Source organism: Larus michahellis, chromosome 7 (genome assembly GCF_964199755.1).
Source record: "Larus michahellis chromosome 7, bLarMic1.1, whole genome shotgun sequence".
Classification (NCBI taxonomy): Eukaryota; Metazoa; Chordata; class Aves; order Charadriiformes; family Laridae; genus Larus; species Larus michahellis.
Genome location: NC_133902.1, coordinates 23,300,292 through 23,327,179, shown reverse-complemented (window position 1 = coordinate 23,327,179; position 26,888 = coordinate 23,300,292). Strand labels below are relative to the sequence as shown.

At 40.5% G+C, this 26,888-nt stretch overlaps 1 protein-coding gene across 10 annotated transcripts in view; it reads right to left on the bottom strand.

Annotated features, from left to right (window-relative positions):
* Positions 1-16,549: 16,549 nt before the first annotated feature.
* GULP1 (GULP PTB domain containing engulfment adaptor 1) overlaps positions 16,550-26,888 on the bottom strand; it is a 172,303-nt gene continuing 161,964 nt past the window's right edge. For 6 of the 10 annotated variants that reach the window (XM_074593821.1, XM_074593828.1, XM_074593822.1 and 3 more), the window contains 2 exons: positions 22,254-22,318; positions 16,550-18,791 (listed from right to left, as the gene is read on the bottom strand). In XM_074593821.1, coding sequence (XP_074449922.1) covers positions 18,776-18,791; positions 22,254-22,318 — 81 coding nt within the window. In that variant the 3' untranslated portion in view covers positions 16,550-18,775. Of the gene's footprint in view, positions 18,792-21,114; positions 22,319-26,888 lie in introns of those variants that run through there. The other 4 variants (XM_074593826.1, XM_074593827.1, XM_074593829.1 and 1 more) reach the window with 2 other exon arrangements.

Below are 26,888 nucleotides of genomic sequence, written 5' to 3'. Positions count from 1 at the left end.
TGGCATTTCTCCCAGCATGTATACTCTGGCCATCACAGAGTCACTCACACAATATTGCAGCTGCAGGAACTTTTAAGTGAATTAACAGGACATCAAGTTACATTACTTATGATTTTCAGTGGTTTTCAGACTGTAAAACAAAGCATGGTCATGTGGCAGAGACCTTTTAAACATAAAGGTTCATGAGAATGGACTGGATTAGCAAAGTGACTGCTAGATGGAAACAGAAGAGTCAAAGTCCACACACAACCTGATTCTTATTATCCTATAAAAAGAAACATCGGCTACACTACATTGTCCTCTGCCTTGTCTGCACCTTCATTCTTGCAATGGCTTTCAATGTAGGTAACTCCTCACAAATAACAAAGATAGATTTACATTTGAAATAAATCAGGCTTAGCGTGCACAGGGAGCCTAGAGAGGGGAGTGAGCCCAGTCTTCCATAGGACCAGTAATGCTTGGCATGAAGTCTAAGAGGCTGGGAAAAGGATATTAATAATAGATTCAAATGAGGTTCTGGGAAAAATTAAGATGAAGAGCTGGACACTTAAGCTATATGGGAAACAAAATATATGGGAAATAACAAGAGAAACTTTGAATTTTAGTACCTAAGCAACATTATTATTTAATGGCTATGTCAGGTACTGGTAGAATCATACATATGATTTATATATTGATATAAAATGGTATAACAAGTTCATTAAGACAACACCTTAAACCGTGAGATTCACAATATATAGGGAAGACAGAATTGCTTGAAGTCTCTGAATAATAATTAATTGAGAAAAGAAATTGGGAATTATCATGGTGTATTTTTCTTCTACAGATCTCCAAACCAAGAAATCCCTGGTTAAGCCTCTCTCAGCATAAGTATTTTATTATTACACTTTTTTTTTCTTTCTTTCTTTCTTTATTTTTTTTTAACTCCATGAGCTGTTCTTTAAAAAAGATTTTAAAATCTCTTGTTTAATACCAAGGTAGTTTTAAATTATCTTGTTTACAGTTCCAGTAAAAGGTACAGATGAGTGGCAATGCTGGTTTTTCAATTACACTTCAGTAATTTGATTTGTGGCATAATATTCCATCTCCGCCTCATGACAGAGGGAAAATAAACTATTTTCCACAATAGATGGAGAAAGACCCTTTCCTCAGCATGGCTTGAAAGCAAATAAATAAATAAATCAATAGTCCCTCTTTTGGTACAATCAGGAAATCTCAACACTTGGCACCACGACACCCAGTAATGCTGGCTCAGAAATGTGTCCCAGAAGACTCCTTATTGCAGATGTCTGTATTTTCTGAAGTTTTCATTCCAATTCAAAAATAAAAGTGTCCAGTTTTGTCTACTCTCAGTTCTATTCCTCACATAAGAACTAGGGTGGGTTTTTTTTCCAGTGAGAAAACATGCATTGGATACAGGTGACTTCACATCACCCCCAGCAGTTTTAGGAGAATCTACAGATCCTGAATCTTATAAAGCGGGCCTCAAAGCTTTTGTAAAAATCAAAGTACAATATCCTCCGTTCAGGCATGGAGTGAAATGGCCAAATAGCCTAATGGCAAGCACTTCATCGGAAGGCCTGGCACAGAGCGTGCGCTTGCACTCAGCACTGGAGGCGAGGATGGTGGTTAATTTCACAGTGCACAGCACTAAAGGAAAAGACCAAGCACAACAGGAGTCTGCCCAAGAGGGTCTTTGAGTTGGTCACATTAAATCCAGGGATCAGGCAAGGACCATTAGGGTTCAAGTGGCTCAAAATACCCAGAAGTACTCAGGTTCTTCTTGGCAGACCTCTGAATTGTACATCTGTCTCTTCACTGACACTATCTAAAGTTAGAGCGAGTTGCATCAGCTGGTATTTCCCACTGAACTTCTGTGGAATTTGGACACTGACTTCCCCCTGTCCTGAGAAAACCACTTTGAAAACGTTGGAAAATCAATCTGCATGTAAGTGAGGATATCTAAGAGAGGTTACAACTACATGGGATATCTTTTAATGCAGTTTTTATGATGCTCAATTTTCAAATATCTCAGGTTTGTCATGCAAGGACTCTTACAAATAGAAAATTTTCAAAGTAAAACACAACGTCAATCATGAAGAAGAAAAGCATGTAGTTGCACTTTTCTATTAACAGATGGAAACAGCAGATGAGCCCAGATAATTTAATAATCCCTGGCGATATTAATTTTAGATCTGAAACATTTTGAGAAAAAACCCGTTGGATTTTCCCCAAGGACATCAATAAAACCAAAATCAACTAATTCCCGAATAAAACAGTCTAATAAGCACGTCGCTAAGTTTGTTGCTAATTCTTGCTGTAATTGGGTACAGTGTCACCTTGACACAGAATGCTGTTACAGCAAAGTAAACCACACAAAGAGAGGCATCTGCATGTAATAGAAATTAAACCTACTACACTGTGGTCAGCATTTCACCAGGCAATCATTTAGAAAGGCTGTTATGAAACATTGCAGGCTCCTGCTGGGGTTTGGTTTCCATAAATATGTATGTGACCCATGTAATTGTTTAAAATCATAGCTGTGTGATATGCTTTATTGAAGGGAAGTACAGCAATGAAATTAAATGGGCAATACATCCAAAGTAATAAACAGAAACAACTGAAACGAGGATCCTTGTTCTGTTCAGGATTCAGAAAGAAATAGTGCCAACGGTCTGATAACTACTCCTTCCACTTCTTTCCCTGCTATCATTCACTACTGTATCGCCTGTTACTGACCCTGCAATAGAGTTTCTGCGTGAAAATAAGCAGCACTCAGCCCACATACTACAAGGATTTTATACCCACCATTTAAAGTGGTAGGACAAAGTGGCCTACATATATTTCAGTGTTGTGAAAGAACCACAAAAATATACTTCTTATAGGAGATATTTCTTACTAATTCCTATTCAATCTGTAGTAAGATAATGACAGGAAGCAAAGTATTTTAAAACTGCATAAAATAATAAAATATTTTATTAGTACACTTCTTTTTTTCCCCTCTTTCTTTTAAAATTTTTTTAAATCCATGAGCTATTGTCTTTAAAAGGATTTTAAGTCTCCTGTTTAATAGCAAGGTGGATTTAATTATCTTGTTTACAGTTCTAGTGAGAGGTATAGATGAGTGGAAATGCCTTTTTTTCCAGAGCACTCTCCTAGCTACCTTCTCCAACTCTCATCTTTCAACGTATCTGTCCTCCCTCCCTGTAAAGGAAACATTCCCGCCCGACCAGCCTCCCTTCAGACTGCTTCAATTCTAATCCTATGGCAAGTACTTCTCCCTCATCTGTTAAAACAAGCAAATAAAAAGCCCCCGCAGCATTAGCAAACCTGAATGACACACAGCATCGCCACTTTCCAAGATGCCACCAGGCACTCGCAGCAGCCAAACTGAAGCACGGGACATCAAAGCCACTTCCCAGGTGACAGACTCGATACCAGCATGCAAAGGTTGGGGCCACTAAAGCTAACATCTTTACTCATCCCCCTCCACTTCCCCTAAATTCCCGTGGTATTTTTGACCACTGTTGCCGTGCTGTGGACTAACACAAAGCTGCATGTGTATTACATACTTGCCGCAGTCAGGTCCTGGGAGGCCTTCTACCCTGGCTGAGCCTGGGAATGCCACATGGAGGTGAGATGAAACCCTTCATGCTCAGCTCAGGCAAAGTTATTTCTATCTCAGAGACATCTGAAGGTACAGAAGTTGTAGTACATATGTGGTTTGGAAGGGCTGCTCTCAAATGTAAGTATCTCGGCCCCCTTCAACCTCTTGCCATATGCATACATAGGGTGGGACATCCTGAATGGTAAGGAACCACTGCTGTAATGGTATGGCTGTAGAGTAAATGATTACCAATTCAATACGAGCTTCTCCCTCTGCCAAGCTGCTAAAAGAGGACAAAAATGGGGCAAGGCATAATTTGACTTCCTTTTTGTGCCAGTGACTAAAATTCATCTAAAATTTTGGTAAGTAAAATGAAGCAGATGCTTGTCAAGGTTTTCCTAGCAGAGCAGCCTGAGATTTGCAAACTGCATGTTCAGACTTAGATCAAAACCATAGACCATGGTGGAGTTCAGCTTGGATTTGAGCTTTTCCAGAAACAACAGAAAACTTGATACCACTTCAGATCAGGGACAAAACAAAAGAAGTAAAATCTTCATTGCAGAGTTCAGCTTGTGGTCATGTCATGTGAAAGAAGGTCAGGTTACCAGTGACCGTGCTAAAAGCTTTATTCATGAGTGAGTTAAGATAACATGAGAAGTATAAAAAGGTCACTAATATTTGATCTAAAAACATTGCAGCCTAGTAGCATTAATGAAATTAACTTTAGTTAAAGCTTGCTAAAGAGATAGCTAAAGATTGCTAAAACATCAAGTCAGAGAACAGAGTAATTCAGCCCAACAGAAAAAGCACCAACTCTTCCATTGCTTTTAATGGTTTGGGCTGCTTTTTTTTGCCGTGGAAATGCTGGCTGCATACTCATCTACATCATTTCATTATATTGTTCTAAGTGTGATATTTTTTGGCTTAAGAAACACAATATTTGTGACAAATAATAATACAATTTATTAATAAACATTTAAACTTATTTTTCCTTGTGAAATAAACAGGGCTTTCTATTTCCACTTTAATGTACGCTACCATGGCATTTCTTAAACATGTAAAAACTTTCATAGAATCATTTAGGTTGGAAAAGACCCTTGGGATCATCGAGTCCAACCATCAACTCCACTCTACAAAGTTCTCCCTTACACCATATCCCTTAACACCACATCTAAACGAGTCTTAAACACATTCAGGGATGGTGACTCCACCACCTCCCTGGGCAGCCTATTCCAGTGTCTGACCACTCTTTCTGTGAAGAATTTTTTCCTAATGTCCAGCCTAAACCTACCCTGATGCAGTTTGAAGCCATTCCCTCTTGTTCTATCACTAATTACCTGTGACAAGAGACCAGCACCAACCTCTCTACAATGTCCTTTCAAGTAGTTGTAGAGAGTGATGAGGTCTCCCCTCAGCCTCCTCTTCCTCAAACTAAACAGTCCCAGCTCCTTCAATTGCTCCTCATAAGATTTATTCTCGAGGCCCTTCACCAGCTCCGTTGCCCTCCTCTGCACTCGCTCCAGCACCTCGATATCTCTCAGGTCTATAGTTTCCCGGATCCTCCTTTCTGCCTTTTTTGTAGGTGGGTGCTACATTTGCTACCCTCCAGTCCATTGGGACCTCCCCAGTTAGCCATGACTTCAGGTAGATAACGGAAAGTGGCTTGGTGAGCACGTCTACCAACTCTTTCAGCACTCTTGGATGTAACCCATTCGGTCCCATAGACTTGTGGGCATCCAAGCGGCGTAGCAGGTCACTGATCACTTCCTCTTTAATTGTGATGACCTCGTTCAGCTTCCCCTCCCTGTCTCCTAGCTCACGAGGCTGGGTGCCCAGGGATCAGCTAGTTCCACTGCTAAAGACTGAGGCAAAGTAGGCATTGAACACCTCAGCCTTCTCCTCATCCTTTGTGACTATGATTCCCTCTGCATCCAGTAAGGGAGGGAGATTTTCCCTAATCCTCCTTTTGTTGGTAATGAATTTATAGAAACATTTTTTGTTATCCTTAACAGCTGTAGCTAGGTTGAACTCTAGCTGCGCTTTGGCTCTCCTAATTTTCTCCCTGCATAGCATCTTCAGCCAAAGGTCCCTATTGAGCCAGGCCAGTCTCCTTCCCCACCTACTTGTTTTTCGGCACACAGGGCCAGCCTCCTCCTGTGCCTTTAAGACTTCTCTCTTGAAGTATGTCCAGCCTTCCTGGGCTCCTATATCCTTCAGGGCAGCCTCCCAAGGGATTTTGTCCAGCAGTCTTCTGAACAGGTCAAAGTTTGCCCTCTGGAAGTCTAAGGTGGCAGTTTTACTAACCCCTCTCCTTGTTTCTCCAAGAATCAGAAATTCGATCATCTCATGATCACTGTGCCCTAGATGGCCACCAGCCTTTACTTCCCCCACAAGTTCTTCCCTGTTCACAAGAAGCAGGTCCAGGAGGGCTCCTTCCCTCGTCGGCTCACTTACCAGCTGTGTGAGGAAGTTATCTTCCACACATTCCAGGAACCTCCTGGAATGTTCCCTCTCTGCTGTGTTGTATTCCCAGAAGATATCCGGGAGGTTAAAGTCCCCCACAAGAACAACGGCAAGTGACCGCGAGATTTCCCCCAGCTGCTTATAGAAAGCTTCGTCCGCCTCACTGCTTTGGTTGGGAGGTCTATAGCAGACTCCCACAGCGATATCAGCTTTATCGGCCCTTAACCTAATCCAAACACTCTCCACCCCATCACCAGTATACTTGATTTCCGAGCTCTCACAGCATTCTCTGACATAAACAGGGCCACTCCTCCGCCTCTCCTTTCCTGTCTGTCCCTCTTGAAGAGCTTGAAGCCATCGATTGTGGCACTCCAGTTGTGTGAGGCATCCCACCACGTTTCTGTGATAGCCACTATGTCATAGTTTTCCTGGTGCATCATGGCTTCAAGCTCCCCCTGTTTGTTGCGCATACTGCGTGCATTGGTATAGATGCACTTCAGATGTGCTAATGATTCCAACACCTTTTTGTGAGTGTGGGCCCCATTTCCCACCAGACCCCTCTCAGGTGCTTCCATGATTTCTAAATGCCTGTCCCTTCTCTCAAATGAAATGGCAGAGTGAGAGTCCTCACGAGTCAACCATCCTTCAAGCCCTGGCATGCCTCCCTCGGGTTTATTCCTGATGGGCCCAGTTATCTCCCCTTCCCCCCCCATATCTAGTTTAAAGCCCTGTCAATGAGCCTTGCTAACTCCTGCCCCAAAATTCTTTTCCCCTTCTGGGACAGGTGCGTCCCACCTGCCACCATCAGGTCAGGTGACTCATACAGCAGCCTGTGATCAAAAAACCCAAAGCCCTGCCGATAACACCAGTCCCGGAGCCACGAGTTGACCTTTTGCCTCTTCCTGTTAATTTCCTCATTCGTGATTGCCACTGAAGGGATAGAGGAGAATACAACTTGTGTTCCTGATCCCTTAAGCCACTGCCCCACGGCTCTAAAATCTCTTTTAATCGATTTTGGGCTCCTTCTACCCACTTCATCACTACCCACCTGAAATACTAAGAGGGGGTAATAGTCAGAGGAGCTCACTAGGGCCGGAAGTTTGTCCAACACATCCCTGACCCGTGCCCCAGGGAGGCAGCAGACTTCCCTGTGAAGTGGGTCAGGGCGGCATATTGGCCCCTCCGCCCCCCTCAGCAGAGAGTCACCCACAACCATGGCCCGTCTGCTTTTCCTTTTGGAGCCAGTTGTGATGCTGGGTCCACGGCGACTTGGTCTTTCTGACATTTCTGGCCTGGGTGTATCATCCTCCCCTCCAACAGCCAGTTCCTCCTGCAGGGCTTCATACCTGTTCTGCAGGGGCAACTGGGAAGGTGGGAGGGCCCGGGAGGGGATTCTCCTGCTTCCCCGAGCAGGGACCTGTTTCCATTCCCCCTCGTCTCTGCGATCCCCTCCTATCGCCCGGTGACGAGAGGGGAGGGGCTCCTCTGACTTGTGTGGGGCCTCACCCTGTTCCCTTTCTCTCAGGGAGCGGGTCCACCAGTCACTCTCCCTCTCGCATTCCCCGATACTCCTCAGCCTCTCCACTTCCTCCTTCAGCTCAGCCACCAGAATGAGCAGATCATTTGCCTGTTCACATCTGACACAGGTGTTGTCTCCGCTGCCCTCCATCGCGAGTGCCAGGCTCCGGCACCCTCTGCAGCCAGAGGCCTGGACGCCCACATGTTCGCGTGGGGGCTCTGTCTGGGTGCCCACAGTTTTTTTAACAGCAGCCTTCGACCGGGTAGCAACCATGGCTGGGTCTCTACACGCAAGTGACACCTTGTGACTCGGCGGCCAGTTGGGGTGAGCACCGGGTGCTCGCTCTGTGCTCTGCAGGACTAGTCCCTGCCCTCCCGGAGGCGTCTTATAACCTGGTGGCTTGATCCACCGGGGGAGGTGCTGGCTGCGCCTCAGGCTCCCTCAGCAGCCCGCCCACCAGCTGACAGCCCTCCACACAGGCCCACAGCTTTTGCCGGCTTCCAAAAGCCCCAGAGCGAGCTTTTTTGTCGGCCCTTTTCACTGCAGATCCCTTCCCCAGTGCAGTCTTACCTGCCCTGAAGCTGGTCTCTGCGGCTTTCTTTATAATCAGTTCATTTTGCTAATAAGCTGAAGGCCAGAAAATTGGCTAAAGGCTGCGTTGACGATTATGGAGTATCCGTCCTCAGAAGCGTGGCACATTTCTTCAAAAGCCTGCAGCCATTCCTGTGAAATTTGATTGAGGATCTAAGATAAGACCTGACGGAGTCATTATGGCCTAACCTCTCAGCTAGCGACAGCTTTATCGAGTACAGAATGGACAACCATAGACTGATTCAAAACTTTATATATTAGAAATGTAGTAATATCAGAATGTCTCTTACTATACGTTATGCTTCTTTCCTTTCTTGTTAGGAGCAAAGCTCTGGGCTTTGTGGATAGATCAAAAGTATTGGTAAGGACAAAAAGGATAAAATAAAAATTATGTTAATGCCCCTAGCTTAAAAAAAATACATCAATCTTCTGAATCATTTTTAACCCTTTGTATGATGTTGTTTTGTATATGTTTGAAGACGGGATAACATATTAATCATGTTATTTTCCAGCTCTCATTCCTTTTCCCAAAAACACCCCTTCCTCCCTTTTCCACCTCAAAGTTTGTTCTACAATCCTGTCCTTTCAGTGGCAGCCCTGTGTGAATGAGAAAGAAGATCCTTAGTTAAGGAGGTCTACTCCTTGCAGCCTGGTACCTTTAGAAGCTGATTCTGGCATATTTTAAAGTCAGTCACTGAAAGTCACGCTGGAAGATGGTCTTGAACTATGGAGGATCAGCAAACGTGGGGAAAGAGTAAGACTGGACTCCTGAAAAGTCTACTCACTTCTCTCTTGCACCCCATCCTTTTACCTCAATACAGGGTTGTTGGAACATCTAACCCACGGAATGATTTGTGTAAAGAGAAAATTAACTAAGCAACTCTTTACAATGATCACAATTTGTTTAAAAAACCAGGTGCTGGGATGTCTATATCTGAAAACACAGACATAAAGAAGAGAGAATGCATCCTGCAAATAACTGTAGCTATCTTGGCTTAAGTTACAAAATACGCTGATTTTTCTTCTAACAAAACCTCTTCAAAAAGTGTTTATTTTGACAAAACTGCCCTTCCACTTTAACTCTCTCACATAGTGTAATGTATTTTTGTTTCTCCACAAGATCGCCTTACCCATTTTAGAATAACGGCGTGGCACACATATCCAGTATCATAAGAACTGTCACATTGTAGCAAAGCAACTTCTTTTCAGTTCAGCAATAATTTTCCATTCTTGATCAGTTTCTTTGACATTCCCCTTTATTCTTCACTGAAAATGCTAAATAAAAATTCCTATTTTCTTCTACTATGTTTTTAGATATGCAAAGTAAATTTGGCATAAACTATCTATTATATAAATTGAGATTCATGTATGTAAGCTCATAGATAACAGTAAAAGTCTGAATGGACAATAGTATTTCACAAGATTTGTAGCAGCATTAATCTGTAAGTGATGAAGACCACAGCTCTGACACCTAATTCATGTGGTTACTTACTGAGCTATTGTAAGGTCTTCCAGAAGATCTTTGTTTTTTTTTTAAGTTATGTATGTATTTATATATATATATATGTAACTATGTGCATTTAGACACACACATATATAAGCATTTGCACAATTAAAGCAAGAGCTGGAATTTAATGTGTTTGTTGGTAACCCCCTCTTGCCATATTCTTACACAAAAGGTTCATACTTTTTTCCATACTGCAAGCTGACTTCATATAAATGTAGGTAATTATATTGTTATGAACATTACTTAAACATTTTTCCTTATTCCAGAGGGGCAAAACCAAGAAGTAACTAGATTCCCTAGAGACAGGACTAGAATTACATTATGCTAATCCTTATAGGGGAAGAACAATGTCTGCCAGCCCTGGGGGAGATAAGTGCCTATGTCACCTGGCAAGTATCTAAGGGCACCTATGGGACAAGCACAGGGAGAAGCACTGTCAGCTGAAATAATTTATTATACTCTGTCAATAACAGTTATTATGAAACAATACCAGTTAAATTAAATGTATAATGATCCACGAAAGGATCACATAAAAATATACTCCCATGCACCAACGTAAATATAAATCCATTCAAGGACCGAGGAACTCCTTGCTGTTAGCAGTTAATAAGTTCCGCGAGTGTGAAACACACATTGACTGAGGAAGGAGTGCTTTCTCCATGCGTTGTCATAGAATCATAGAATGTTCATGGTTGGAAAGGACCTTTGAGATCATTGAGTCCAACCATACACACACACAAAAAAAACCACAAACAAACAAACCCCACACATCAACCATTGGATATGAAGTCAGGTAGCAAGAACTTGGGAAGCTCAAGAGGATGCCCTAAGTGTCACAGAAGGTCTAACATAAAGGCACTGTGCATGTATATACTGACACAAAACATGGTTCATTGCTTCTCTAGCAGCTGCTAAAAATGCCGTCACAAGAGAGAAAAAGTGACTGAATGACAGAATTATGCCATTTTCTCTCTCGCCTTTTCCCTGCACTGTCCTCAATTGCAAGTCTTTCCCATTCCTCTCCCTTTTAATTACACTAACAGGCTGCTAATGCAAAAGCTCAGCATTTTTGTCCCCGACCCAAACCTTTCCCATCAACCTTGCACTTACGCTTGTTTGCGCAGCCAGACTGTCCAGACACCAGCTCCAGCTGCAGCTTCCAAAGGAAACTGATAAAGCTGTCATAACCTGTCCGGGCGCAGCTAAAGGCTTGGCAGTCTGTGGGTGCACGGCCTGCATCCTAGAGTTCCCACAGGCTGGGCTGCAGCACACACTCCCCTTCTCTCCACCAGAACCACCTCTCACACTAAAGAGTATTTTACCCACAGAAGTCAGGAAAGCCCCTGGCCACACTGGCAAAGACTCAGAAGAAAAGCTACTTGTATCTACTGCAGTTGAAGAGGAAAGGTGTTTGTGGGAGGACTTTGACCACAAGAATCTTCTCAGAGCCTGCCTTTTCATTGCTGCTTGACATGTTTCCTCCAACCATAAAGGAAATCCCTTGCACAGGATCGTGACTGTGCCCTGGAGCTCCCAGGACTTGAGATGGCCAGAGGCAGTAGTGGATTAGGGAATTAATCCATCAATCAGTGGCGGAGATGAAGCTGGAAGCTTTACAGTCTGCTTGGATGTGTGGTCTTATCCTGAGTTAATGCACAAATTTGGAGGATGCACTGCCTTTGGTCTCTTTTTTGTAATTCCTAGCAAATAGCTCACGCGCCTACAGCAATGCACAGGAGGATGAAAATATTAACAGGAATATTGGTCACGGAGAATTATGTGGGTGGCAGAGGTTGGATAGTCAAGGCAGCCAAGCCTGTGGGGCAGCAATTCACTTTTCCATTTGCATTTAATCTGCTATAGCCACAGACGGGTCCTAAGAGAGCATTGTGGAAATCAAGAGTACATTTGGCTTGGCCTCAACCAGCATCTCCTTACCAAATGAACTGCTGAGGACCACGATGGCAGCCACACAAAGAAAGCAGTTCCAGACAGACTTTAAAGGGAAGCTGGGACTGATTCATTAGAAGTATCTAGTCTGCCTTTCATGAGGTTTAAATACTTAGGCTTCAGACAGGTCCTTTGCCAGTGGTGCCTGGCAGCCTGGTTTCTCTCTCAGCAGAGACAGACACTCCACAGGAAGCAATTAAAGCTCGTGGAGAAAAAAAACAATTAAGGCCTATCAAGTGAGGTTCAATAAAGGATTTCTTTTCAAAAGCAGAAAGGAAAGTCCTGTATAAACTAGTCAAGAGGCCAGACTAATGGATGTAGCTGTAGCTGTGTAAGCACGATTCTGGTGCCCTCACAGGCACTGCTGTGGTGAGGAAGAGGGGAGCTGGAAGAGTAAGGAGGAATCCAGTGCTGAAACATCAAAGGCTCATCTAATCTCAGAGCAGGGTACAGACACCCCATCAGTGGGTGCAAGCCATCCTAGCACAAAAGGTATTTCACAGTCAACGAGGCCAGCCAGGGCGGGGATTCCTGGGCTGCCTGGTCCCCCTGTTCCTACTGTGACAGGAATGGCTCCTCGCTGTCTTCCAACAGCTTCAACTATACCAGTGCCCATCTCCAGGGAGCTAGTGGGCCTGCTGGGCCACACAACCCTTCCTGCATATTTCGGTCTGATGAACCCCCATAGCAACAGCGATCTCCACCTTGTGCCACCTTGCAGGAGGTGACCTTATCCACTCGTCTGACTTGCTCAAGGTACAGCAGGGGACAGGGGCCTTGCAAAACAGCACAGAGGTGATGGCTACAACACACTTGTTTGTCCCACTGCATATATGCGTGTCTCTGAGCCATGGGACTGGAAGCAAGAGACTGTCGCTACACGCGTGGCTGTAACGGCTCATGCCAATAGGCTTGCCCGCTGCTGGACACCGACATGCTGAGCACCAGAGGGCCACCTGAAGGGACAAACCCAGAGATCATGCCCCACAGCAGCCCTCCAGGTGTACAGACAGTTGTGGTGCCAGAAGCCTGGGGTGAATCTCCTTGACAGTGTGGCCTCCTGGAATTTGGCTCCACTGCAGAGGGCCTTTAATGCCCTTATCCTGAACTTCTGACCTTCTTTTAGTTAAAAGGATTAAGGATCACTGTGGTGGAATAACATAAAAAGATACACTATATACATACGATCTTATTTATATCTACATCTCAATATGTGGATACATATGAAGATAAAGGAATGGTCTGCCATCCAATGACATCAGGAGATAGAAAAAGTAGCAGGAGCATTTTTCTGACTTTATCCCACCATACCAACAACGGTAAAGAAACTGGGAAACATCCAATACAGCAGTTCAACTGGAAGGTAAATGCACGCTTGCCCTAACAAAACAGCTTTGAAAAGCTAGTATGTAGAAGACAATCCCAGAGCAGCACATGAGAATTTTGGTCAGAAATCATATTTGTAAAACAAAGTTATGGCACTGTTCTCTTTTCCCGCTTTATAAATCTGTTAGTGTTTTTCTAGCATATATTCATTATGCATTGTCAGGACATAAACTATAACACCAGAATAAAACGAAGAGTAAACAACTGGCTGCATAAAAACCAGACAGACTACAAGATGGGAGCAACACTGCCCTAAAAAGCTGCCCTAAAAAGAGAATTAAGGAGACATTAGTTGGACTACAGAAAAGGGGAGGAGGGGGAGAGGTCTTAGCATACTGTGCAGAATTCAAAACATACTATACAAATAGTTTCAGAGGTGGCTGCATCAAGTTGTGGGTTTGTAGTGACACCATCTGCCAGTTTTTACTGTCCTGTCCCACTTTCCCAACTTGGAAACGCAGCTGTAGTCAGCCTGCACAGGTGGCCTCGGCACTGGAAGTTATTGCTTCTGGTACCTTGGGTCAGAAAAAGTGGAGCACGGCTCTTCAAGCAGTTTGCACAACTTCCAAAACCTTCAGTTGTCCCTGCCTTTTGGCAGGTCTCAGTACACACAGAACTTGCGTCTCTGTATGCTCACACATAAACAGGCACAAACTCCCCATTACCTTGGGCGTAAAACAGTGTTCTCATGGAAAGCAGCCACAAATGCGACTTTCCAAGCGTGCAACACTGGATCATTTTCAGTCAATGCTCGAGCTGTGTGATGCTGTTGTATAAGGTGTGGGGGGAAAAAAAAAGCACAACCATAAAGAGACATGGAGCTGTAGATTACAAACTAATTCAGCATTCTATGATTCCTGGAAGACAGCAAGCTTCTCAGGGCCAACCACAATATTTTTTCCAACGCTCCTTGGTAGGCTTACTTACCCTTCGACATCAGCATGCAATTTGTGATTGCTAGGAAGAAGACTGGATATTAGGTTTTAAGAGAGAGAGGTGTTTTGCCGTTATTTCTAGGCAGAAACATCTGAATATTGAAATACACAGAGCCCACATACTTCATGCTTTTCCAGAAGGCTCTCTAGGAAAATTAAAATTGTGAAAAAAACCACAAAATTAATTAATAAAATCTAAGCAATTATAAGAAAAATAAGTATTCAAACAAACAGAAAATTGAATGCTCTGTGTACAAGTAACTACTTCAAGTTTCAAAAGCTTGCATTTATAAAACATAGAGGTAATGCATTTTTTATATATAGCATTACACTCTATCTTGCTTACTGTCTTTTTGCTTTTTAAATAAATTTTGCTTTTTAATTAAATATGGAATGTCAGAACACGTCCCTATTTAATCTAAATTCTTCTGGAATGTATCTGAAGGTACTTTTCCCCATGGGTTTACTCTCAGGCTGAGAAAAAGAAAGTTTTAAATGTTCTCTGCTTTATAACAGCTGAGAGAGGGGACAGCGTCTGGAATGCCTTTGACATCTGTCTGCACTTATTTGCATTGCGCTTGAAATCCTGATGGCGATCGACTTGACATTTCCATAACCCCTGTCAGCTCTGGCAATCTGTATTCTCATCCAGAAATTGCAGTGCACGAAGCACCTCCCGGTTTAACCACCTCAAACGCCCCTCCTGACTCCAGAGCTACACATTTGGAAGCATCGGTCTCTGCAGGAAAAGCATTCAGCACACCCGTCTGCACGTTGCCGCCTGCGTACCACACCATGCCATGGGTACAGCAGCAGATATCAGCTTTTCTGTTCTAATGTGAACAGATAGGATCATAGAATCATAGGGTTGGAAGGGACCTCTGGAGATCATCTAGTCCAACCCCCAAATCAATCCACAGATCAATAGATCAATAAACAAAAATCACTTTCCATAATGTAAACAGTTTGTCCACATTTTTTTTGGAAAAACAAAACCTATCAATGAAACAGTGGTATTTAGACATTTAATAGATACTACTGTGTAACATTTTCTGAATCAGTTAAAAGTTCACAGAGCAGTTAGACATCATGCAAGTGTTTTCTGTGGTCTGTGTTGTCATGCAAACTCAGGTTTTCCTGTTGATAATCTCACTTACATTACCTTTCTCATTTTACACTGCCTTTCCAATTGCCTTCCAGTACACTTTGCAACCATAATTATCGCCTCTTACACTTTTTTAGCAGCAAACGCCTTTTACAAGTGATGCTGTTATTTCTAAATGGTTGAACTCTCACAATATACAGTCTGTTTTACTACTTGTGATGATCATGTTTCTAGTCCAACCTTGATGTAAACTTCTCTACAGCAATACATTGGATCAGAGTCAAATATTGTTTAGAATATCACGAGGGATTTATATTTTTTTTTCCCTTTGGCATTCAACGTTTTAACTGGGGAGGTCTGTGACAGACTGAATCTCTGGTTCTGAGAAAACAAATCCCTGTTCCTAAGTTTCATGTAAATTCATTATGGTCTTATGACTCATGTGGCTCTAGTGGCCTTACTGGTTTATTTATTAGAGTGCCAAGAGGCAATTCATCTTGTTTACTTAGGTCTCTAGTCACACATTTCTGCCTTTTAAATAACACTCGGTTCTTTTAAAATACCTCCATTTTTAAAGGACTATTAAATAATGGAATCTTCTATGACACCATATTACTTCAGTTTCATACATCAATCCATTGCGATGTTACGACAGCATCCGATTGTGATGACACAGATCACAGCCTTCTCGAATCTTTTTACAATGTACATTGAATATTATGGCAATCTACAGGTACTATCAAAATACACCCCGAGGGACAGATTTTAGTGTAGACTCACAACCATAAAGATGATAAAACAGACACACACAAGTCAAGATTAAAACTTTTGATCACTAGACATTCAATTGATAATATGGAAGCAGCATCAAGCATTATTTTAATTTTGGGGTTTTTTTAGCTTCTCAGAAGCAGTATCTCAGATCATCAGTTAAAACTACATAAATATTGCATAACTTGGGAACAGAGCATGGCTGAGCCCTGCCAGGCAAGCAATCCCATAGAGCATTTTCATTCTCATGTAAAATTTCTCACTCTCGCTTATCTCGGAAACCCTCTTACCTTTCTTTCCAAATGTAGTTGCTCATTTTGCATCTCAGGTTTATCTGCCACGAATTACGTGTGACCATGTTGTTATTTTACAGTGTCGAAGTGTCTCAGAAATTCAGATCTATTCTGTCTTCTTCATAGAGTTCTAATACATACAAGGTTGCAAAAACATGGGAAACCCATTCCTGCATTGTTTAAACTGTAGGTGACTGTAATCTGCAATTATAGTAGCGCTCTCCTACTACAAAACAACCCTAGCAAAGTATGTTCTAACATACCCTAAAATTTAACAATGAGCATGAAATAAACAGATTTTTACAGTCTAACAAGGCCCTTCAAATAGATTTTGTTGGTTGGTTTTATTCCCCCCAAGAACCATAACTTCTTTATAATCTTATCCCAGTGCAGCACACAGGCTAAGTATTTTCTCAGTATTTCCACAGCGTCAAGGATCACTTTATTTGAAAACAACAAAGTTCCTTTAAAAATAATCAAGAACACCTCAAAATATTTAAAATGCACAGTACTTTTCAAAAGCAAACCAGTACGGATTGCTAGAGAACTCATTTAGTTATTTGCAGTGAAAAATGCTCAAAATATTCCAATTCTAATTTTTGCACAGAAGCTTCAAAAAGTATCTTGATTTTACTGAATGTTTACAGAATACAATAATATAAAGAAATGAAATTTGCAACAATTTAAATGCCACGCATGGCAGAGCCCCGAGTACCATTTACAAATGCTCAGTTGAATAGATTTTCCGAGTTGCTTTTTAGCCAGAAAAGTTTGTGTGTAGGATGATGCTGCAAAGGAAACGGAACTGATGAAAATTCTTAAGGGCCTATTCCAAGACTTCTGTTTTGGGAGAAGGATATTAATTTATGTAAACAATTTAGTAATAGGCATTCAGAAAGTATGGATGATCGTTATTCTTTTTGTCACGCTTTCCAATCTATATGGGTATAAGCACAATTAACTATAGCGCTTCAAGTACAGAAGACTTTCCTCCTGTAAGCCTTCATCAGATAAACAAATCAGCTAGGTCTTTAATACGGTACAAACCACTAGAAATTAGGATAAATGGATGGAAATTGGAACTTGTGGCAGGCAGGCACCTTGGCAGAGGCTCAACTGTGAGTTACCTACTCCGCGTAACAAGGCTACAGGCGGTAGGAAAAACATTCCTTGTTTCTGGCTAGCTGAAATCGCTCCCATAGCAGTTCTTGTGGACTGCAAATATGGCAAATCTGCTTCTTGGCTGCCCTTGCGCAATCCTCATGTGAGCATAAAAAGTGACAGGGCAGAACGAGAGAAGCTACCAAATCAGTTAAGTTTCAGAAAAAAACCCGCAATGGTACTAAATTGGATGATGTTGGCAAAAGATGCCATTTTTTCCCCCTTTAATTTTCTTATATACTTCCTTCTGAATCTATTTCTGCTCCTTCTTATTATTTATTGCAAGGCATAAACTTTAATGAAATAAATAGTGGAAAACATGGGGAAAAAGAAAAAAAAAGTTCACAAACTCAAATATATTCATTTTGATTGCCGTCATTCATATGAGCCTTAAAATAGGTTCAGTCCGTTCCAGAATTCACCGTAGGAGTCTAAACTTGCAGGGTTTTTTCCATCCCAAACTATATTTCTTAAACACAAAAGCTAAATTGCATATTCAGATGTTCAGAAACCCATCACACACAATTATTATGTATGCTGCCCACAAAATCCACCGAAAGAGTCTTGTAGTTCCAGGAAGTGTTTTGGTCTGATGAATAAATAAATCTGCAATTTCTTTAATCTATGCACTGACACTCACTGAATGTGGAAGCATCTCGAGAAGGCTGCATATATTACAAATGTCAGGCTTTCGTTTCGACAAAACACTGCCTACCACTCTGAAATAACTGAACAAAATGATATATTCAAACTCCTCTGTTGTTGATGAAAACTGCTATGTACTTTTCACCAGCTGACAAAACAACACGTCTCAGTCTCTTATTAAGAATACGCCTTAAAGGGGGGGGCAGAATACAGGCTACTTATGTGCCAAAGCTTACTAGCTGTCTTTTACCTGAACCTTATAGAACACCTACTAGCAGGCATTTCTGGTTGAATCTTAAAACATATGGCCAGTTATTCAGATATATTTTTTTTTTTTAAGTGTGACTTCTGCATTCTCTGACTTTAAAAGCAACAAGAAAACCCTCAAGTGTCAAATTAAGAAAGCCAAAGAGCTTGCTTGCAATTATTAACCTTTTTCTTTGCCTTAAGAGGATGTCCGAAGGGTGACGATCTCCAGTGACTGACAAGATGCAATGAACGCAGCAGCTCTGGATGTTTGACTAGAGATTTTTCAGGCAGTGGCACTCTCTTCCTTTGCAGAAGAGACTCTTTTTGTGAAGCAGAATTCCTTGGTGAGAATGAGACCGTGCTTAGTTCCCCAAATTGAAAAATAATCATCATAATGAAGTCTCAGAGCCAGCCCATTCCATGGCACATTCAATCACCTCTGGGATTACACAACCGCACTGACTTCTGCAAGTGTGAGAATTTTCTTTTTCCTTCCTTTCTTTCCATAAGTGAAGCCAAAATGAAATGGAACTCCTTTTACCACATGAAGGATTTGATCTTGGCCAATCTGAGCGATTTGATCAATTATAATTTTAGCGCAAATCACACCTGTCACGTGGAAGGACAAAATACAGCCACTCAGAAATCAATCTGAAGTAAAAACAATGGGTTAAGCTTATTAACGTCCAAAAGTCATGCTCAGGAATTTATCAAAGGTTAAAAAAAGAAAACACACCATGCATCAGCTTATTTGACTTAAGAAGAATTTTAGCCTAAGCTCCTCAGTTACTCAGGCATGGTGCAATGAGCAGGTAGGAAGAGAAAAATAGTCCATAGCATGCAAAAAAAGGAACAGAAAGTGAGGAATCTTGCTTCTAGGTGTTAATATAGCTCGGTATGACACGCCAGTGCAATAGCTGACAAGCAGAACCGAAATCTGGTATTACATGTCCACGAAGCGATACAGGCACAGTTAGCACAATCAGCAGCGTGATCACAGTTTAAAGAAGTTTAAGGGGAAAAAAAAAAAAGGGAAAGATACCCAAAAGGAAGAGAAAAAGCGTGGATAAATTTGGTAGCACCCAGTTGCACTGGTATTTTATTTTTGCTGGAAGGCAAATTTACAAGTCCAAAAAGAGTCTTGTTGACAACTCATTTAGCACCGTGTCTCTAACCTAGTCGATGGTGTTACTCTCTTCTTACAGGTTTCTCTCAAGTGAAACGCCTGCGGTCACACAATCAGCAGAACCACATCATATTCTCAGTCCAAAACAGCTATCAAGTTTTTGGGGATTTTTAAGTGGGTTTTTTTTTTTTTTTTTAAGAAAGTTTAGAGAAAGAATTGCTCGTGTTTGTAACTCACAGGAGATCACACATACCCCTTACTTGCCAGCCCTGACAGCGCCAATTCCCATGAACTGTCCAAGCCCCATCTCCACAAATGGCAGAGGTTACATGGGTTTTGAGTATTAGCTTGAAGAGAAATTTTGCAATGGAAGTAAATAACCAGATGGTTTAAGAGTAGTTTTCTCCTCTCAAAAGCTTCCACTCCATATGCTGCAGCCTGTCCCATTAACACACCTCATTCACAAAGGTTGCTTTCTAGGATTCAGAAAGACTTGAAATACATCCTTTACTCCTTAAATAACCATTAGGGTCACTTAGTAGCTAAGTATACTGAGCAGCTAAGTATAAAAAAAAAAAAGGCAATAAAAAAAAAAAAGAGTCCATTAAATCCACGAAGCACTGTGGAGAAAGTTAGTCCCTAATTATTAGTATTAAGTAACTGCACATAGAACACGATTTTTCTCTGCTGATTACAGATTAGACCAAACTCATTAATAAAGGTCAAACATCGGAGTTATTCTACTCTGGCTGAGATGAGATTCTTGCCAGCATCTAAGGTGACTTTGACACATTTCAGCGCTAAACCATTCTTTGTGGCACGTCCTGCCCAAGGTTTAAGCACTTCCCCACCCTCCCTCCCTCTGGGCATTTTACCGAATGAACATCGTGTTCTAGGACGCAATTTATTTAAAAACATTTATTTTAGGCAAAATTAAACAGACATTTGAGATTACATAGAAATACAGTTTCCAATTGGATCACATAATCTTTTCATTAAAAATGCACTGTTGTGTTGATTTAAGTAATTTTGTATGGATCGAGCAGGTATGTAATATTTAACCATGCCATTTGCAGTCAGCTATCGTAAAAATCAGTAACGAAAAAGGTTTCTTAAAATGTGCAAATATTATCTTAGTGTTACCATTGATAATAAATGACCACTAAATAGATGCTTATTATGTAAAGCTTTTTAAAGTACAATAAAAATACAAATTCTATTTGTTAAAAAAGGCCATTGCAATGGCTACTAAACATCCTCATTATACAAATTCCAAAATACTATAGGACAAACAAAATTATAAAGACTTTTCTTTATGAAACATAGACTATTCTATTTGTTAGTGATTTTATATATTTTTAATATATATATATTTATATATAATACTCTATATGAATGTTGAACACAGAATAAGAGAGAGGAAGACTAATGTAATGTAGAACGTTAAGGCCCCCATTCAGCAAGGTACCTGAGCATACGTCAGCCTCGGCACAGGAATAATCCCATTCATTTCAGTGGACCTCAAAGGTACATGCAGAAGTACTTTGTCGAACAAGGCATAAGATATACACGTGATGATGAATTTGCCAAATGCATTTTTAGTGTAAACTGTAACCGTTGAGGATAAAACCGTATCACAAAAAACCTCTCATGAAAAAGGAAAGAAAATATATTAAAAAAAAAAAAATCTGAATATTTTTTCCCCCACAGCTGTATATTTTGAGGAGAAAAATATTAGAGTTTTTAAAGTTTTTGAATTGAACTCATGTGGAGCTTGGGCATCAAAACACTAATGATCATAATTTTCTGAGATAGGTTTAAGATGGTATTTTATTGCTTATGCTAAAGATTAATGAAGAGTATATGCATAGACAGGTCAGCGTTCAATTCACTTGCAGCTGAAAATTTTGGTGTGCAGTTATTTCTGTAACATTAACAACCAGTGGGTATGAAGGACTTACTAACTTATATTGAATTCTTGGAGCAAGCTTCAAAATTATAGTAAGACATATAACATTAAAGCAGACTGAAAAAAATACTCAACATAGCCTGACTGTAAACACTCAGGTGTTGAAAGTAACAGAACTGAGCACAGTAAACAGAGTGCATGCTTATACACAAAATTACATAAATTCCTACGTATATGTAAGACCATAACCTTCTTTTTGAGTTATGGTTATCATGTAATGAATTCCAAATTACATACTTTACAGTTCAGCTATAAAATACCAGAACAAAGGGCAGTTACTTTGTCCGTTCTGCAATTTAGCAGTTCTTCTATGCTCATTAAACACTAATTAGCATACTAACAAATTGTTAGTTTCAAAAACACGAATTAAGGACCTAAAGATCTTCTGTATTTTATAAACTAATAACAACATATATACAGCGTAGTAACCATACACAGTAATGGAAATCAATTACATGGCATCCAGATTTATCTTTTAAGTATATATTAATGGTTAGTATTTTCTGCTTTTTCACTGCAATTTGAACTTTTTGCACTAGATATTAATCATTTTATGGCTTGAATATTAAATAATGTCTTAGAAGCGTAAGTTCAAAATGCTGCCAGGTAAAGTATTACATAAAAATCATGCTTGCACGTCTGCAAACAGAGAGGTAATGTGTGAGCTTTCTCAGGAACTTCTCCAGGCTAATAGTCATGAAGCGTAGTAAACTCGGGCCGAAACGTGACAGAAAGAAACACAACAGCGTAACTTAAATTCATATTTCATAAACAAATACAATTTTTTACATTTGTACAGGGAAAGACTGGAACTAAGTTGGATTTTTACAGAAGCAAACGTTACAAGAGTTTACATGTTGAAAAAAGCAATTTTTGGCACACATAATATCTGTGAATACGTGTTCAGAATTAAAAAAAAAAAAACCAAACCCAACACTGCAGAGGAATTTCACATTGAATTTCTTGTCATCAGCACCTGCTGTCTAGTGGGTCAAGACAAAATACTGTGCCTTCAAGAGTTAATCCCATTTTGAACCCCTCCTGCAATAAAACAAGACATAGTTAATAAAAAGGAAAGTGATTTCTGAAGGATTAAGCTCTCTTTCTAAAAACATCTAAATTTGAGCTTATCTTTAGGCAGATAAACCATAAGGATACTTCGGAGTGAATTCACAGACATTTACATTATTTGGCCAGCTGATTTTTAATAAGTCTTAGTGGTTTACTTATAGAAGGATGTATCTTGTACAAAAAAAGAAATGCAGTATGTATGTAAAATGAAGAAAATAGTATAGAATAAAAATATTGGAAATTCATAGGTTGATACAAAACCAAACAAGCTTGACTTGCACCATGTTTATAAGCAGGAAAGATTAGGGCTATATGACCAAAGAGTTTCTGGTATTTGTATTTTAAAGATTCAGATAAATTACAGACATTGTTACTAATACCAGGTGTCTCCTACATTCAGTAATCCCTTATCTTAGAAGCAGTCTAACAAAAAGTAGAGTACTCAAGCCCACCTCAGAGGTTTGTTCTGAATCGCTCCCTCTGCAGTTAAATAGATGGGTGGGTGCTTTCCAGCCCACTGCCACCCAAGCTTCATTAAAATGGCAAATAAAATCATACTTGCTCTATCGCAAATGACCAACCTGTGCATTTCAAAGGCATGTAACTCAGTGAAATCAAATACGATGGTCTTCAGATAGTACAAAGGATTTCGTTAAAGGTTCAGACCAAAAATCCTCTTTTTACGTGCGTTAGTTGTATTGGTAGAAACACCAAAATGGTTATAAGCTAGATGCTACCGCTCCCTCTGTCGAAAAGGAATTCATTCTACAAGTACCTGTGTTTGGTTTACAAATCGTATTCAGCTTGCACCGGTTCTAAAATAACAGCAGCACTTGTAATACAGGCAAAATGCTCTTGTTTTCATTTCTCTTTTTGCTTTAAAAGAAGCAGAATAATTGTGGCTTGACCTTCAAGAGAAAAGTCACCTTTGAGTCAAAAAAAAATGTCAGTCTGTTAGGTGAAGTGCTGTAAAGCTATAAGCAATTGGAAACAAGGGCTCTGAACAGAAATGCCATGAGAACATCAGCTCCGGTGGCAGCTGTCACAGTGGTCAGTTCAGTGTTGTCTTAACGTACAGTTCACTTAGAGAATGCTGACTGCATGCTATGAAACCAATCGTGTGCTTTCATGAAGCAAACACCTTGTGAACAGGTCATTTTGTAAAACAACCTCTATTGGGATTAGGCATAAACTCCAACCTTTTCTCAAAATGCACAGCAGTTCCCCAAGAGCATACTTTTTGGCTTTAAAACATAAATCTCAAGTCAAACCAGCTTAATTTCAAACAAATGTAAACCACAAGCTAGGATTTTAAAAGCGTATGGATATTTAATAACCCCATCAGCTACTGCCGTAAGAGTAATGCTGAAAAACCCAATAAACTTCCTTGCAGCAATCTGAGATTTCCCCAGTAAAACTTGCGTTTTTCTAAAGGCAGATCCATACTATGAGATGGTGAGCCAGCAGCAGTACTGCGGTGTAAACCTTCTCCAACTGTGCTACCCAGTTTGCTCTGCCTGGGTGACACGGTGCTGCCAAAGCTCACTGGTGTATTTTGACTTTTTTTTTTTTCCCCTCTCCTTTGTCTTTTTCAAAGTGCTAACAGGAGGAGCATTCAATGCAAAAGATATTTCAAGCAAACAGTATCTGAATTTCCGGGTCAAACATATCTGGTTATAAACAGACATTGTTCGTTTACCCAAAGGATACGATTAATTGATGTAACTGCAGTCAAAGGAGCAGAATTCAGAGCATTAACCCGACAGTCTAGCCTGTTAAATTGTAAACCCCTCAGTTACAGTCGGGCTGAAATCTTTTAAAGTATCTAACGGCTGATTCCAGTTATGAGGCTGGAAAGGGGATGGTTTGTGCTTCAACCTGAGGATGCTTGATACAGCTGCAATAGTAGAACAGTACGGCAACTGGTTCAACAAGGACAGCCAGCTTCATTCTTAGCAATCGAGAGCCCTTTCACCGAACACGCATCCCATTCATGCCCTCCGTGCTGTTATCTTTCTTCTATACATTTAAGCACCGTTTGTTGGTGTCTTACGTCGCTGCACGTTGAATGCCCTTTTTCTGGCTAGCTAAGAGCAAATTGGATTAGGTATTTTGGAAGCACACACATCTCATTGCTCTTATGTTGATCATGTGGGGTTTTTTCATTTTTGTTTCATTCCGTACAAACTGATATTTTGTCACTGATCATAGCTTGTGTTTGCTATAACTTGACTTTATTTCTACCTTCTTGAAGAACAGTGGTCTCCTTGACCTTTCCATCTGCAACTTCTCTCCAGACCACTTTCCCCCACCACTTAATCCTTCCCCTCTTTTAAGCTGTGATATTTTGGATTTAAAACAATCACGTTTTCACATATTTGCAATGTGATCAATATTAATCCGTTAAAGAGATTGCTGCACTACACGTATCATAATCATTTAAAAAACCTTTTAACTTTATTAACGTAATGAACTATTGTCGGTTCTAAAAGAAAATAGCAGCGTGGTTGCCAGGTGCTGTTACCAGTTGCATACCTTAGAACCCAGCTTCTATTATGAGCAGAATTGATAGGGAAGTAAAACCTACCACTACAGTGCCAGGAAATGCAGTGTTAACACATGCATGCTTAAAAACGGGGCTCATGCATATAGCTGTCTATAACAGGAACACGACATTTCAATGTTCACCTGTTAAATCACACAAACCCCACTATCTTCAAGGCTCAGATACTACAGTCACCAGCAGGCTAAAACTTTCAGGCCAACCACAGGGTCAAAAAAGCCCAACAACGTTAAAGAGGACATCAAGGCAATCCAGATGGCCACGTGGGCATTTTTCAGATTTTAAAAGAATGTAAAATCCAGATTTTTTTTTTGCTTCATGAATGAGTGGAGGACTTCTTCATGAAGTGGAGGACAAGAAATGCGTAGGAGTATAAACTAAAGACAGCTATATTGTCTCGACCAATATTCCCATTAAATTAAATGTATCCCTCAAAAAGGAAAAGAAATTACAACATCCTTGTCCAGTATACTCTTCTCTTTGGCAAACTGATTGCAGGGAAATTTCCAGAGATTAGGAAAGCACAGAATTCAGATCTCCCACAGCCATCTCCACTCCTAATCCCTCAAATTTTGCCAAATAACTCTAAATTCTGAAATAATTTTTGGAATCTCCAAAACTATACTTTTGCAAACATACTATATAATTAAAAAAAAAAAATAAAAAAATCCAATCAGCCGTCAGTAGTCAAGCGAGCTGTGGGAAGACAAGGTTTTAAGAAAAGATTCCCCTTTACATCCAAACACAGCTGAACTGCGATTAATGCGGATAACAGGATAAGTATCTTACGGTGTCGTTCTCACAGCAATGCAGAACACTTTGAGCCTTATGTCCACGTTCAGGAATCATGGAATCATAGAATCTTCATGGTTGGAAGGGACCTTTGAGATCATCGAGTCCAACCATACACACACCCAAAAAACCCAAAAAACAACAACCTACAATCTCTGCCACTAGAGCATGCCCTGAAGTGCCAAATCTAGAGGTTTCTTAAATACCTCTAGGGATGGTGACTCAACCACCATCCTGGGCAGGCTGGTCCAGTGCCTGACCACTCTTTCAGTAAAGTAATTCTTCCTAATATCTAATGTAAACCTCCCCTGCCGCAACTTCAGACTGTTTATCTATACACTTGAACTGCATATGTCTCTCAAGTCTTATGGCTCCTACTTGAAGCTTCTGTATGATTATTATAGTAGCCATCATACAGCATACACCTACTTTCGACTCTCTACTCCAAAACCCAGCATTCGCAGCTGTAATAATAATGAAGTCAGTTGGAATAACCGATCAGATTATAATTTATGTTTTGTTTTTATCTTTTTCCTAATAAACTTGATTAATGTGTTAGGCAGAATATTTTTTTCTTTAAAAATGACATATATAGTCAGCACTTGGTACACATTACATACTATATATAAAAAAATGTATCATTAATTTTAATACACAGCATTTTAAGTATTTTGCCTTGTAAAATTCAGTCATTTCAGCTTTTAATAACATGTGTTCTTAACATAACACACTGCCTGTTCATTAAAAAACATGTGTGCTATGGCTTCGCATACTTTAAAAATTCAGGAAATGTAACTCCTCATGTGGTCAGAAAATCTCCCAGATCTGCTGGTTTTCAGGGAATGAAGAAAAAGGCCATCCCTGGTACTGGGCAGAAGCGGGAACCGGAAGGGTTATGAAGCATGCATCTATATTGTGCCTCACTTCTGTGTTCATATCCCCATGATGACAGCGTAAAGTAACTTTTCTAGTTTCAAAGTGATTTAACTCAAGGACTGAACATCTTAGTTACCCAGAAAAATAATGGTATTTTACTAAAGGATATGATTGGTCTCAAAGAGAGGAGCAAACCTTGTTTTCACTAGAAAAAGTGACCTGAAAACAATCCCTCTTCCAAAACTCCCACTTTTTTTATGTCTGTGATAATGAGATGTGAGCTATTCTGGTTAAAAACAGTAAACGGTA